Source organism: Spermophilus citellus, assembly GCF_964194105.1.
Source record: "Spermophilus citellus genome assembly, chromosome: 6".
NCBI classification, from domain to species: Eukaryota; Metazoa; Chordata; class Mammalia; order Rodentia; family Sciuridae; genus Spermophilus; species Spermophilus citellus.
This window is the reverse complement of record NC_138187.1, coordinates 9456125-9471299: the sequence shown is the minus strand read 5'-3', so window position 1 is coordinate 9471299 and position 15175 is coordinate 9456125. Positions and strand designations below refer to the sequence as shown.

The window sequence follows — 15175 nt, the reverse complement described above, 5'->3', positions numbered from 1 at the left end:
TCTCACCTGTGACAGAGGTTAACAATGGTGCCGCCACCTTGGAGATGGACCAGGCAAGAGCCAGACAAGTGGCTGATAGCACGGCCCAGACGCCGGTGACCTCGTCCACAGGCTAGTGACCGAGGTTTAGGGAATGAGCACAGGGACGCGGGAGAAAGTGGTATGCCCCCTGCTCATTCCCCAGAGAGGGGACAGTGAGTGGATCATGGGTGAAGCCTGTGTCCCAACAAATAAATCCCCCAGTTGACTACGTGAAGACACAAGTGGCGGAAGGGGACAGAGAACGACATCACCTACGTGATGCAGGGAGAACCTCACAAGCACTGGTGATAAAGGTGCACAACGCGGACAGCAAGGACACACGGCGCTCCAGGCAGGGCGCTGGGCGGGAGGGACTGAGGGTCAGCCGCGCCAGGATGCCTCACTGCTTGGCATTAACCCTTATCACACCTGGATGGTGGTGACAGGTGCTTGTTCATCACATTTTTCTGTGTATTTTGGGGACACAAACATTTCTATGTTCTTTAGGAACTTAGACGCAGATGCGACAAGACATGAACAGCAGTTAACTCTGGGTGGGGCCTCATGGGTGCCCGCCATCTCCTCTAGGAACGCCTGCCTCTTTCCTAAACAAGCGGTCACTGTGGGACCACCCTGGGGCACTCCAGCGTGTCCACTGAAGTACAAAAGGCACACGGCCCATAGCCAGCAGGTCCACTGCTACATACAACCACAGAACCTGGGCTCGTGGGCAGCAGAGGACATGCGAGAACGGAATTGCAGCCCGGGGCCACTGAGCCACATGTGCTTCCCGACACCGCCAACGTCAGAGGGCAAACGGAGGCGCTCACACGGTGGAATACCACACAGCAGCGCACCAACCAGCACTGCCACTGCCACCTGTGGCTAGGCGTCACCACGTCATGCGGAGGGGAAAGCAGGACATGAAGGAGCACGTAAGGTCTCCAAACAGCCAAACCACTCCTCGGCATCAGAGGTCAGGCCCCAGGGCCCTTGGGGGAGGGCGTCTGGAGACCCGTGGTCTAGCCTACGTCCAGCACTATTGGCACAGGTGTGTTCAGGGTGTGAGGCCACCTATCTGCATGTAGGCCTGGAGGCCCACTGGACCTCAGTCTACACACAAGGCCACTAAGACCCCAGCACCATGACAACCAGGTGAGATGCAAAGAAAGGAGGACAAGGAAGGAAGAACCAGGCCTGGGTCCACCTGAGTTATCACAACTTTTAGAATAATGGAAGCCAAAGTAGGGCGGTGCCCTGTGGCTACAATCTGGGGGTCCCCATATGCCTGATGCCCTGCTGAACAGCTGGGCTGGGTCTTCACAAGAGCCACACTGGTAGCACCTTCACCCCGGGTGACGGCTCAGCATCACAGAGGCTGGGTGACTTGCTCAAGGTCAGACAGTCTGAATCAAGGCCAGTGAGGCTCTCTGGCCCAAACTATGAGCCTCTGGACCCCACAGCTTCTAAACACCATATGGTTCCTGAGCAAAGTGCCAAGGACAGGGGGGTTCTGACCCGGGATTCTGAACCCCAGGAACTGGGACCAGGGAAATAACTCAATGGCTGCAATCTCAGGCACCGAAAATATTGTTTTCCAGCATGCTCAAGATGAACCAAGATTGCCCTACACGGCCCTCGGATATTAATGGGTTCACTAGAGGGGAAGGGAGCAATTATTCTCAATTACTCAAGGAGAGAGTGAGAGCCGAGAAGCACTCTTCTGTGTGGTGAGTTCAATCACTTGTCCAAAACTATGAGGAGAAACAGATGGAGCACAGGATACGTGTGTGGAGAAGGCCCTCAGAGCTGGAGGGAGCGATGCAGTAATGCCATTCCCATCATCGACAGCCCCAGAAATATTGTGGGCAACACGGAACGCCCAGCAGAGAGAGAAGTGTCTTGTAATCACGTCAATTACAAAACCAACGGGTTCCACATAGAAACAGGCTCTCAAGCTCAGCCAGAGGTGCGAGAAGTGGGGGGAATGGCCAATGATGGCCGGTTCATTGGGAGGCCTAGATCCCACATGTGTCCAGCAAGCCCTCCTTGTCACCAGCCATGGCTAATGCAGGGGCCTCAGGGAACCTCCTGTGGTCTGACAGCTCCACGGGAGAACAGAGCAGCTACCCATGACAGCACCCTGAAGTCCCAGGAAGGAAGGCGGCTGGGAGAAAGGACCGGAAAATCAAAGCCAGTGCCACACACCGATTTCTACACAGCCTGCCGTTTGCTCCGTGCCTCCTGCACCCCAGGCACTCTGACGGGTTCTGAGACAGAGACTCAGGGGGCCAGGCTCTGCCCCCCAACTCCATGGTCTCACTGGGGAGGGAGAACTTCAGGACTTTCAAAGTCTGTGACATAGGACAGCCAAGAGGATGCTCTTGAACTCGAGCTCCCTGTGCGCTGCACACAGAAGGCATGGGGACAGAGTGGCAGATCCATGTCCAGCGGCTGGTTCTGGGCTCGCTCTTTATCAATGGCCACGATTTGTATTGGGTTTTAATTTGATATTACAGAAAGTCTCCCCAGGAAATCCACTTACTAAATCCACACGCACAAGCCAGACCTGAGCCTTTCAGAGGCGTTCACTGCATTAAAGAGAAACCCAGATGTGGACGTAGAAGGAGCCCAGTGTCTCCTCTTCTTGCTTTGTACGTTAAGCACCAGGACGAGGTGCACAGTGGCTGGCAGAGTTTCAAATAAAGCACAAGCTTCTGTGTATGGCTTGATTCCATCAGAAAACCCGTGGTTCTGGGTGGTGACTGGGTTCCTGTCTTCCCTGTGTGTGCAGCAGACACCAAGTCCTCCTGACTCAATTCTGCTTCCCACTGGGGGGCCCTGCTGGCCCGTCTGACCTTGACCTCCCACAGGCAGTAGGCCCTGCACCCTTTCTGCGCCACCTCGACTGCAGCAAGCCTTTCCTCTGACTGCCATGGCGCCCCGGGGAGGCTGATCTGCTTGCCATTCTCCCTGTGAGGCCCCAACTTCCAGAGCGGATACCAGGCTGGACTTGCCAGTCTCCTCTGGCCCGGGGTCACGCCTCAGCTCTGGGCACATTCACCAAGGGCAAGATTGGTCGGCCACGGCGTCCTGTGAGTACCCGCTGACTCCCACCTCTGAACCCTGCTCACGGGCCTGCGGCATCTCAGAGGAGCGCAGAGCAGCCTTCCACAGCTCAGCGCACACCCGTTGCTCCTCCACGGTGCATGGTGGTGTGTGTTTTTAATGAGGATTTTAATGCATAACTTCTCCAACAAGTTGAATTATCTCAGCTCCCGGGAAAGCGATTTGCCTCGCCTTAATGCCAGATGAACTTCAGAGACTGAATCTATTATCTGAGGAGGCAATGACAGTCTCTCAACACTCATTTGCTCACTGAGCACTAATGGAGGCTTTCAGTAACATCGCCCAAAAAGTGAGCCCTCCACCCATGCCTGCAAAGACCCCTTGGGCCCCGAGGCCTTCAGGGCCACCTTCCCATCTCCAGAGCTTGCCTGCCTCTCACCCATCCTGCAAAAACGCCCAGCCAAACGCAGAGCAGAGCAACCTCCGGGTCACGCTCTAAGTTTTCTGCCCACTTTTGGAATTCAAATTTTTGGAACTGTGAGACCCAGTCAAGTGAAGAGAAAACACGTAGCAAAAATTTTCATTCCATTTCTGTTTGTTTATTCATTAATTCAGGCCATGGGGATCTCATTATGTCAGGTCCTCTTCAAGGAGCAGGGACAGGGCAGTGCCCAGAACAGACCCAGGCCCTGTTTCATGGGCCCTACACCAGAGCAGAGACACAGAGAACAACTGAGTACGTGAAGAAGTCACTTCAAACAATGGTGCATGCTGGGAAGAAGACCACGGCAGGGGTATGGGTAGGTGAGAGAGGCTGGGGCAGCACAGGCACTGAGGCTTGGAAGGCCTCCCTCTGGAGCAGGAATCTGAGCCAGAGCCGAAGAACCAAACGAGCTCTCCTTGCAGAGGTCTAGAAAAGGCCCTTCCAGGCAGAGGGATCCCCAGGTGCAAAGGCCCTGAGGCAGGAAACATGTGAAGTCTTAGGAGGGTGGTGTGGTAAGTGGAGAGGGAGAGGTGGGCATGAGAGGAGGTGGCAGAGCAAGGCAGGGTACATTTCAAGGACACCTCAAAAGCACAGTAAGGAATCCCCACTGTAAGTACCATGGATGCTGGTGGAGGGTTTTATCGTACAGGGACACAATCTGATTTATGTTGTACAACTTCACTTTGGCTACAGGATAGAAAGTCGATTATCAGAAGGCAAGTGGAAAAGGGCAGCCAACGTGGGGGCCAGCACCAGAGACAACAGCGGCTTGGGTTACACTAATCCAGGCAGGGTTTAGGGAGGCAGGTAAACTAAGACTTTCTTTGGAGAGTCATGCTCCCTGGGGATGGTGACAGCCAACCATGGAGATTCTGATTCTCACTAAACAAAGACATTGAAGGACCTCAGAAGATGGAAAGACATCCTACGTTTTTAGAGAGGCAGAATTAATATTGTCAAAATGGCCATGCCAACAAAAAAGCACTGTACAGAGTTAATGCAGTTCCTATTAAATTCTAATGACATTTTTCATAGAAATAGAAAAGTAGTCATGAAATTCATTCAGAAAAATAAGAGACACGGAATGTCCAAAGCAATTCTTAGAAAAGCGAAGCAGAAGGCGTCACAATTCCAGACCTTAAATTATACCACAAAGCTACAGTAACAAAAACAGCATGGTATTGGCACCAAAACAGACATGGTACAGAATAGAAGACACAGAGACAAATCCACATAAATACAGTTATCTCATATTAGACAAAGGCGCTATAAACATACATGGGAGAAAAGATAGCCTCTTCAACAAATAATGCTGGGAAAACTGGAAATCCATACGTAGCAGAATGAAATTAGACCCCTATCTCTCACCCTGCACAAAACTCAACTCAAAGTGCATCAAGGACCTAGGCATTAGACCAGAGACCCTGCATCGACTAGGAAAAAAGTAGGCCCAACTCTCCATCTTGTTGGCTTAGGAGCAGACTCCTCAACAAGACTCCTAAAGCGTAAGAAGTAAACTTAAGAATCCATAAATGGTATCTTAGGGTGGTTTTGATTTGCATTTCTCTGACTGCTAGAGATGGTGAGCATTTTTTCATGTACTTGTTAATTGATTGTATGTCCTCCTCTGAGAAGTGTCTGTTCAGGTCCTTGGCCCATTTGTTGATTGGGTTATTTGTTATCTTATTGTCTAATTTTTTGAGTTCTTTGTATACTCTGGATATTAGGGCTCTATCTGAAGTGTGTGGAGTAAAGATTAGTTCCCAGGATGTAGGCTCCCTGTTTATCTCTCTTATTGTTTCTTTTGCTGAGAGAAAACTTTTTAGTTTGAGTAAGTCCCATTTGTTGATTCTAGTTGTTAACTCTTGCGCTATGGGTGTCCTATTGAGGAATTTGGAGCCCGACCCCACAGTATGTAGATCATAGCCAACTTTTTCTTCTATCAGACGCCGTGTCTCTGATTTAATATCGAGCTCCTTGATCCATTTTGAGTTAACTTTTGTGCATGGCGAGAGAAAGGGATTCAGTTTCATTTTGATGCAAATGGATTTCCAGTTTTCCCAGCACCATTTGTTGAAGATGCTATCCTTCCTCCATTGCGTGCTTTTATCCCCTTTATAAAATATAAGATAGGTGTAGTTTTGTGGATTGGTTACTGTGTCCTCTATTCTGTACCATTGGTCCACCCGCCTGTTTTGGTACCAGTACCATGCTGTTTTTGTTACTATTGCTCTGTAGTATAGTTTGAAGTCTGGTATCGCTATACCGCCTGATTCACACTTCCTGCTTAGCATTGTTTTTGCTATTCTGGGTCTTTTATTATTCCATATGAATTTCATGATTGTTTTATCTATTTCTACAAGAAATGCTGTTGGGATTTTGATTGGCATTGCATTGAACTTATAGAGAACTTTTGGTAATATCACCATTTTGATGATGTTAGTTCTGCCTATCCATGAACAGGGTATATTTTTCCATCTTCTGAGGTCTTCTTCTATATCTCTCTTTAGGGTTCTGTAGTTTTCATTGTATAAGTCTTTCACCTCTTTTGTTAGGTTGATTCCCAAGTATTTTATTTTTTGGGGGGATATTGTGAATGGAGTAGTTGTCCTCATTTCCGTTTCAGAGGATTTGTCGCTGATATACAGGAATGCATTTGATTTATGCGTGTTGATTTTATATCCTGCCACTTTGCTGAATTCATTTATTAGCTCTAATATTTTCTTTGTAGACCCTTTTAGGTCTGCTAGGTATAGAATCATGTCATCTGCAAATAGTGATAATTTAAGTTCTTCTTTTCCTATTTTTATCACTCCAGTAAGATTGGCAGCCATTATGAAGTCCAACAACAAGTGCTGGAGAGGATTCGGGGAAAAGGGTACACTTGTTCATTGTTGGTGGGACTGCAAATTGGTGCAGCCAATTTGGAAAGCAGTATGGAGATTTCTTGGAAAGCTGGGAATGGAACCACCATTTGACCCAGCTATTCCCTTTCTCAGTCTATTCCCTAAAGACCTAATAAGAGCATGCTACAGGGACACTGCTACATCGATGTTCATAGCAGCACAATTCACGATAGCAAGATTGTGGAACCAACCTAGATGCCCTTCAATAGATGAATGGATAAAAAAAACGTGGCATTTATACACAATGGAGTATTACTCTGCATTAAAAAAGGACAAAATCATAGAATTTGGAGGGAAATGGATGGCATTAGAGCAGATTATGCTAAGTGAAGCTACCCAATCCTTAAAAAACAAATGCCAAATGACTTATTTGATATAAGGGGAGTAACCAAGGACAGGGTAGGGACAAAGAGCTTGAGAAGAAGATTAACATTAAACAGGGATGAGAGGTGGGAGGGAAAGGGAGTGAGAAGGGAAATCGCATGGAAATGGAAGGTGATCCTCAGGGTTATACAAAATCACATATAAGAGGAAAGAAGGGGTAAGAGAAGAATAATACAAGTGGAAGAAATGATTTACAGTAGAGGGGGTAGAGAGAGAAAAGGGGAGGGGAGGGGAGGGGAAGGGGGATAGTAGAGAATAGGATAGACAGCAGAATACATCAGACACTAGAATGGCAATATGTAAATCAATGGAAGTGTAACTGATGTGACACAGCAATCGGTATACGGGGTAAAAATGGGAGTTCATAACCCACTTGAATCAAACTGTGAAATATGATATATTAAGAACTATGTAATGTTTTGAATGACCAACAATAAAAAAAAAGACATGAGACAGAAAAAAAAAAAGAATCCATAAATGGGGGCCACAATTGTAGCTCAGTGAAGAGCACTTGCCTAGCACACATGAGGCACTGGGTTCCATCCTTAGCACCACATAAAAATAGATAAAGGTATAAAAAATACAATAACACATTTTTAAAATGAATCAATAAATAGCTAAAAAGCTTCTTCACAGCAAAGGAAATAAGAACGTGAAGAGAGAGCCTACAGAATGGGAGAAATCTTTGCCACCTGCACCTCAGATAGAGCATTAATCTCCAGGATATTTAAAGAACTCAAAAAACTTAACACCAAAACCCCAAATAACCCAGTCACTAAATAGGCAAAGGAACTGAACAGGCACTTCACAGAAGAAATATTACTGGTCAACAAATATATGAAAAAACATTCAATATCTCTAGTAATTAGAGAAATTCAAATTAAAACTACACTGAGATTCCATCTTACTCCAGCCAGAATGGCAATTATCAAGAATGCAAGTAACAATAAATATTGGTGAGGATGTGGAGAGAAAGGTACACTCACATACTGCTGGTGGGACTGCAAGTTGGCACAACCACTCTGGTAAACAGCATGGAGATTCCTCAGAAAACTGGGAATTGAACCACCATTTGACCCAGCTATCCCACTCCATGGGGAGCAGAGCTCCCAGCTCCCATGAACGTGGAACATGAGCCAGAACACTCCTTTGTCTGTTCAGGTCACCAAGATCCTGGAACTGTGTGTTACCTCAGCCTTCCCAAGCCTGTCCTGACCCACAGAAGTCCCACATCTGTGACAACAAGAGTTAACTGGCTCTCCATTGTGGCTTAACTTAGCTACGAGGAATGAACCTGGTGGAGTGGTGGACTGACAGGTCAGCTACTTTAACCTGGGTGGGGTGTCAGGCGTCCCAGGACACGGATCCCTCTAGGAGGCTCTGAGGATCTGTGCATCCACGTTAACCACACGCCTGCTATGCGCAGCAGGAATTCTTTGATAAAGACAAATGCTGAGTCCCGAACTATACCATGCACTCATTTTATCAATTAAAAATGGGTTCAAATTGGGGTCCAGATGACATTTTAATTCTGAGACCTGCAGACAGTCACCAGTGATGGCATTACGGGGGAAATAACAGAAAGCCAAGCTACAAGGATATTTATCTGACCTGGAAAAAAGGCCAACTGCTCAACATTTACCTGACTAATGCTCAGGTCTCTGGATTCCGGAGTCTGTTAACAGGCCACGGCTCAGGGTAACGCAGCACGCAAGCTCCAGCTCACCCACAATCCATCCACCCACTGGGTTTGGTGTGCACCCCAGTGCTCCATGCAGACCATGGAGTCACCCTGAAGCTGTCCAGTCAAGGGGAAGATTCAGATGTGGCTGTATTTTCTGGGCCAGTTTAGAATCAAAGCACTCCAGAAATCATGTCCTCAGGGTCTCAGGCCCAGTCGGGGCTGCCCGAGTCTGACCTTAACCGAGTTCATCCATCGCCTCTGCTGGGCCTTAAATGTCCTGCACCCGACTTAGTCCTCCTGACAACGGGAAGAACTGCTCAGACGTCCTGGGCAACAGCCCAAGTGGACTAAAGGGAAGGGGGTACGTCTTAGCCCAGAGGCAGAGGAAGAGGGGTCACAGCACAATCACTGTCCAACCAGCCAGTGACAAGTTAAAGGGCAGCATAGGCTGGAGAGGACCCCCTGTCCCCGGGGAACAGGGCAGTCCATCTGGTCACTAGCCAGGCAGGGCACTTGCACAGGCCGTCATCACCGGGCCAGGGCCAACCTGCCTCCCTGAGTGTGGACATTTGCTGATCAAGTTACTGGGGCACAAGCAGCCACCGCTCCAGCGACGCCGGCTTCACAGAGGAAAGCCCACTGCTACTGGCACTCAGTCCCAGGACCTGCAGGGACGAGTCCCCCCTGGCCTGGAGGTAAGGGAGGGTGGAGGGAGGCAGGAGGCCCTGGATGGCCCTCTGCAAAGGGAACCTGCTCACAGGCCCCACGCAGACAGGACGGGCCCAGCGCTCCGTGCCTTCTTCCTAGGTCACTCAACGCCAGGAGCGCCCTCCGCTCTCCAGGCCTGAGCTCAGTCCCCACCCTGTGCTCTCAGGGCTGGTGTTCATGTTGGACTTGTTTCATTTTAAACAAGGTTTGTGTAACTGCAGGACTCGGGGAGGTGCAGGGTCAGAAGTGTGGTGCATCTAGCCACGAGGGTGTGTGGCGGGCTGAAGGGTGCCCCAGGCCATCTCCATCCTCATCCCCGTCACATTCCCTGGCAACAGGGACTTAGCAGCCATGACTCAAAGAAGGGTCCTGAGATGGGAGGTGAGCTGGAGGGGCTCACTGCCATCAAAAGGAGGCGAGAAGCAGAGGTGTCAACAAGGACACAGCAGAGGTCACAGTGACATGACTGCAGTCCTGGAAGACAGAAGAGGGCCACGAGCCAAAACTGCAGAACAGCCAGAGACTCTCTCCTGGGGCCTCAGAAGGAACCCCCCCTACCAACACCCCAATTTTAGCCCCATCAGACCGATTCTGGACTTGTGACCTCTGTGGCTGTAAGATGAATTTGTTCCTTCAGGCCCCTGTGTTTGTGATTTGTTATAGCAGCAATAGGAAGCTCATACACGACCCTAGATCCTCCACTGTCTGAATCCCCTCAGTGCAGCCTTGTGCTGGAGGTGCCTCAGCCAGATGCAGACAGGGTACGCTCAATGAGAAGGGTGTCAGGTAAGACCTTTGCCAATGAGAAAATCTTACGATGATAATGTGCTATGTAGGCTGACTTCTGTTTTATGACATTTTTAGGCATTCTGGATGGGTCCCAAGCTTTGTATGAACCTACAAGTCATTAGGTTAAATCAATATGTAATTTTCCGTCCTCTTTTCAAAAGAATTATTGTACTCCTTGCTACGAACAAGTTTTGTACGTGTTTGGGTTCAGTTCCACTGTTTGTTCTTCACCAGAAAACTGAAGCATAGATTTATTCTCAACCTGAGAGAATCTGCTTTAAAACCATTCCTGCTGAAACCCAGCAGACCTCTAGGGGGTCAGATTCCTAGCATTTTAACCCAGAGATCCATGCCCAAGTCCATGAATCAGCCAGTGACAGTGGCTGTCCCTGTGGAATTCCAAGGGCAGGCAGTGGGTCAGACAAACTCTTGCTATACGACAGACGTCCGAGAAAATCCTGCCAAGGTCCCCCTGGAGAGAGACGTGGGAAATCCACCACTCGGACCTGGCCCCTGTTTTGTCCTTGGGACAGGACAGTGGTCTCCGGCTGCCTCCCACTGCCCCGGGCATCAACATTGCTGCAGGCTGGTTAAGCCACACTGCAGGTCTCAGCCCTGGAGCTGGGGATCAGCAGGTCTGAGGTGGAGCCCGAGAACCTGCATTTTTAGCTGGGGGTGTAGCTTAGTGGCAGCCTGGTGTGTGCAAAACCCTGTTTGATTCCCAGCATCACAAAAAGGAAGAAAAGAATATGCATGTCATCACGTCTGCCAAGCACCCGGGAATGCTGATGGGCAAGGTGGAGGCCACTGCTGCAGTCTGGCTGGGCCCAAATCACGAGCCACTCAAGCAGGAACAAACTTTATATCCGAACTCCCGCAAACGCCACCCACGCGGCTTTCTCCGGGACACACCACACACCAACCGGAACTCCCTCCACAGGAACTTCACCCACCAAGGCGAACTCTCCAGGAATCCCCGCGAGAGCTCAACCGGAATTCAATGGGAACTCCGCGAGAACTCAAAAGTACTGGCAAAATGCTAGGCGCCATCCCAACTCGGCTGTGGCTCTCACAGGCCACACCTGAAGACCCCCCACTGACCCCAGGGATCAGGCTCATACAGTCTCAGCTCCTTTCCTGAGGAGGCTCATGGCTCCACCTCATGGGATCGGACTGCCCCTGCCCTGCCACCTAATGCGCTGACGCTGCTGAAGAACCTCCACCTGCTGCCTGAGCCCGGCTCCCCAGCTCAGCCGTGGACCAGAGCATCCAGAGAGCCCCCGACCCCTCAAGGCCCTGGCCTCGCTCCAGAGCAGTGAAATCAGAATGGGCCGGGAGGCGGGGGGCAGTGGATCCCAAGGCTCCAGGTGGCCCAAGTGCAGCCAAGCAAACAGGCGGGTGGGCAAGGAGCTGCTGCTGCAGCAGATCATGAATAGGCTTCCACGCCAGACCCAGCCCATGCTGTCCTGTCCAGTGCTGGCCCCTCATACGGTGACAAGAAGAGGTGCTCAAGAGCTGCCTGCTGGACCAGGGTATACCCCTCTACCAGTGGGGCTGTGGGTGCACCTCCCCTCAGGGCACAGGGACCAACCCCTGGAGCAAGCCAGGTCACATGCATCATTGTCCTCTTGATGGGGTGACCCTACGATAAAGAAAGCCCCCAAGCAAGTGCTCGCCCCGCGGCGCAGCCAGGTGAATAGCGCAGCTGCGGATGCAAATGAGAAAGGCCACTGTCCAGGACAGCGCCCCGTAAACTGGACCCACAGGCCAACCCCAGCTGCCACCTGGGCATCCGCACTGTCCAGAGTGACCCTGCCACGGTGGCAGGTAGGGGGCCTGTGGCAGAAACATGTGGTCACAGAGCCGAAGTGTCTGTACTTGGCCCTTCCTGGAGCTGTCGCTGCCCCCGCCCTGGGAGGGACAGCAGTGGCTACCTAGGGTGGCCAGAGCCAGGTGACTATTTTCTCTTTTCTATTTTTTCTTATTTTGGCCAACTTTCTTTAGAAAGCATGTTTTCAGGCAGCGGAAGGGTGGCCGGCCCTGCATGGGACGTACCTTGTTCCCGATGGCCTTCTTGGGTGGGAAGCTGTAGGCCCGCACCTGGGGGAACCTGCTCTGCAGCTTGTGGTGCAGACTCCGGAACTCCGTGTACCGCCGGTAGACGTTCCACTCGTCGTCCTTTATCCGGATGTAGACCTGCCAAGGAAAGCAAGACGAGACATGGACTCCTCGCTCTCACCACGCTCTGCACCAGGGGCAGGGTTTCACAGCACGCCACCCAGGAAAACCAGCTCTGCAAGAGCAGGGCCAAGTCTGTGTCACCTCCACGGGGTGCCACGTGCATGCCACAGAGCAGGGTCTCGGTGGTACTGGCTGAACAAACAGGCACATGAAAGACAGGCAAGGACATCACGCTGTGTGCCATTTCCCCAACGGCAGCAGAGACCACAGTGCACTTAGCAGCAGACACTTCCACATTGTCCCGTGGGTGCTGCTGCACCAACAGGCTGCTGGGAACAGCGAGGCCACCTCACTGGCCACCTTCTTCCCATCCGCACAACCAAGCTGAGAGCAGCGGGTCACCCAGCAACTGGAGGGGCCACGCAGACCTCCGAAGGGAGGAGCTGGGCTTGGATTTGGGATTGACACCAGAGTCGAGATCTGCTCGACAGCTCGGAGGAAAGGTCACCTCCAGATGGGATGAGCACACCAGGACATAAAACTTCCTTATTTTAATTAAATTGTGACTTCCCAGTGAAAGCTGTGGGGGCACCAATGCAAGGGCTCCTTTATCAGCGTTGATTGGCCCCAGCATCTCCCAGGGACACATGGCAACCACATCCCAGAGAGCAACGCACTAAGAAATTACCTGAGTTGAAACAGCCCAGGGACTAAAATCCCCAGTGAGAAATGGCTGTTGTCATTTGCAACCAGTGAATGTCAATACACGTGTTAGGAACATCTTTAACCATAAAAATAGACATCTCTGATGTGAGTGATGAATTCTGCCTCTAGGTGAAACCACCTGTGAACCCCAAATGTGGACAACATGTCCTTGAACATCAGTCCGGGTCTCTTACAATATATCCCTGTGAACACGGGCAAGGAAAGTGTGTGTCAAAAACTTCAATTAATGGGTAGAAGTTTCCAGTAGAATTAGATGGAGAAACAGGAGGCCTATCAAGTTACAGAAGTCCCCAAGCTAAGAGAGACAGTAAACATACTGGTGACAGACACCAAGTACTCTAGACTGGCCTGAGGGATCTAATTCAACGTGATGAAATTCTACAGATCAACGTGGGGTCCTAACACCACAGGAGGGCGCAGCACAGCAGAGACCTGGGGAACAGAGGGGGACTCGGTGCTCCAGCTAAATGCACCAGGAGGAGGGCCACCAGGAAAAGCCCACGTGACCCGTGTCCTCATTAAAAGACATGAACTTCCAGAATAGAGAAGTTGATGGCTCTGCTCCATTCTAAATCACCAGTCCTACTTGATGGGTTTGCTTGCCACCTATTATGAGATGATCTTTGTTCAGAAAGGCCCAGATCACATGCTACTCAAACTGTGGTCCCTGGACCAGCAGCACTGGCATCAATGGGAAGGTGTCCAAAATGCAGAATCTTAGGCTCCACCCCAGACAAACTGACTCAAGACCTGCACTTCAACAGGAACTCCCAGTGGGTCATTCACACTTTGTACACTTTGAGAGGCACTAGGCCCGAGAAGGTGATATTCAAATAATCAGAAGAAAGATGGCGACCAGGAGGATGACAACACCCAGGAACGGGGGAAGCAGGCGAGCTCTCCCAATCCCTGGAAAGGCTGCCACGGCAAAGAGGAGAGACCCGCTAAACGTGTCCAGGGGGTTTCAGGAAACAGACTTTCAGCAGGTGGAGAAGACCAGACCAATTTTAGGAGGAAGAAATTTCTAGCAGCCAAAGCTGCCCGAAGGGAAAAGGTATGTGTTAAAGGTTTCTTGTCTTGGTTGTGCACACAGTGGACGGTGACTGGCGGGATGGATATTCTATTTATATACTGAGCCCCCAAAGCACCTGGAAGGCTAGGTTAGTTATTGAGATCTGGACCTTAGATTTCCACAATCCACAAGTGACATATAAATCAATTAAATAAACCCAGAAGAGCTCAAGGGACTTTAATGCATTACTCTTGAGTGACAGCAAGTGCCAGTTACCCATCTAGTACCTACTTCCCCCTGATGTTCTTGGGGATAGCAATGTATTCAGCTAAAAAAGGAGAAAAAAACTTTTAAACTAATTTTTTTTATGTCTCCCTTACAGGTAAGAGTGGCTAATGAACTAAGAGCAAAAATCAGTGGAAGCTTCTAAGCTATATAAAGTTCTCTAGAGAGATCTGACTCAGCTACCAAGTATCATTTTGCTGTTCTATCTTTTTTCCCCTCAAACACAGATGTGATGACTGGTACTCCAGGAGCCATCTCGTGATCATGAGGTGATCTTGAGAAACAGGAAGGACTCTGGGTCTCTGAGGAGAGTCATCCCACCAATTATTAATTAATCAAAATAAAAAATTTTAAAGATTTTTTTAGTTGTCGATGGACCTTTATTTTACTTATATGTAGTGCTGAGAATCGAACCCAGTGCTTCACACATGCCAGGCAATTGCTTTTCCACTGAGCCACAACCCCAGCGCCACCCCCCAAATTTGTTTCAACAAAAGAGAAATAGTCCTTAATTGTTCAGGCTAATGTCTTAGGGGTCTTTGTACTAACAGCTGAATGCAATTCTGATCTGATACGTTTTTAAAGAGACCATATCAGCTTGGGTATATTCTTATAGAAGCCCAAACACCCCCTGGAGTGTGAAAAATTCACACTTGTTGGATCATCACACATAGCGCAAATTATTCAGATCAGAGAAAGCAAACTATGGTTCACAGGCCAAGTGCAGTCACGTCCACTTGTCTGCCTGCCGCCTACAGCTGCTTTGAAACTGCAGTGGGGCCTGGGTGGCTGCCCAGAGACCACACAGCCTGCAATGCTCCAACCATTTACTTTCTGGCTTTTCTAAGAAAGTTTGATGACTTCTGGTCTAGCTGTTCAGGAAGTCCTCATTATGGTTATTTCTCCTCAAATCCATTCAAAATCCA

At 49.8% G+C, this 15175-nt stretch overlaps 1 protein-coding gene across 1 annotated transcript in view; it reads right to left on the bottom strand.

Annotated features, from left to right (window-relative positions):
* The window catches only part of SNX29 (sorting nexin 29), a 388450-nt gene that overhangs the window by 38750 nt on the left and 334525 nt on the right, over positions 1-15175 (bottom strand). Inside the window, exon 19 of the mRNA XM_081298376.1 lies at positions 12101-12241. Within this exon, the coding sequence (XP_081154502.1) occupies positions 12101-12241 (141 nt within the window). The remainder of the gene's footprint in view (positions 1-12100; positions 12242-15175) is intronic.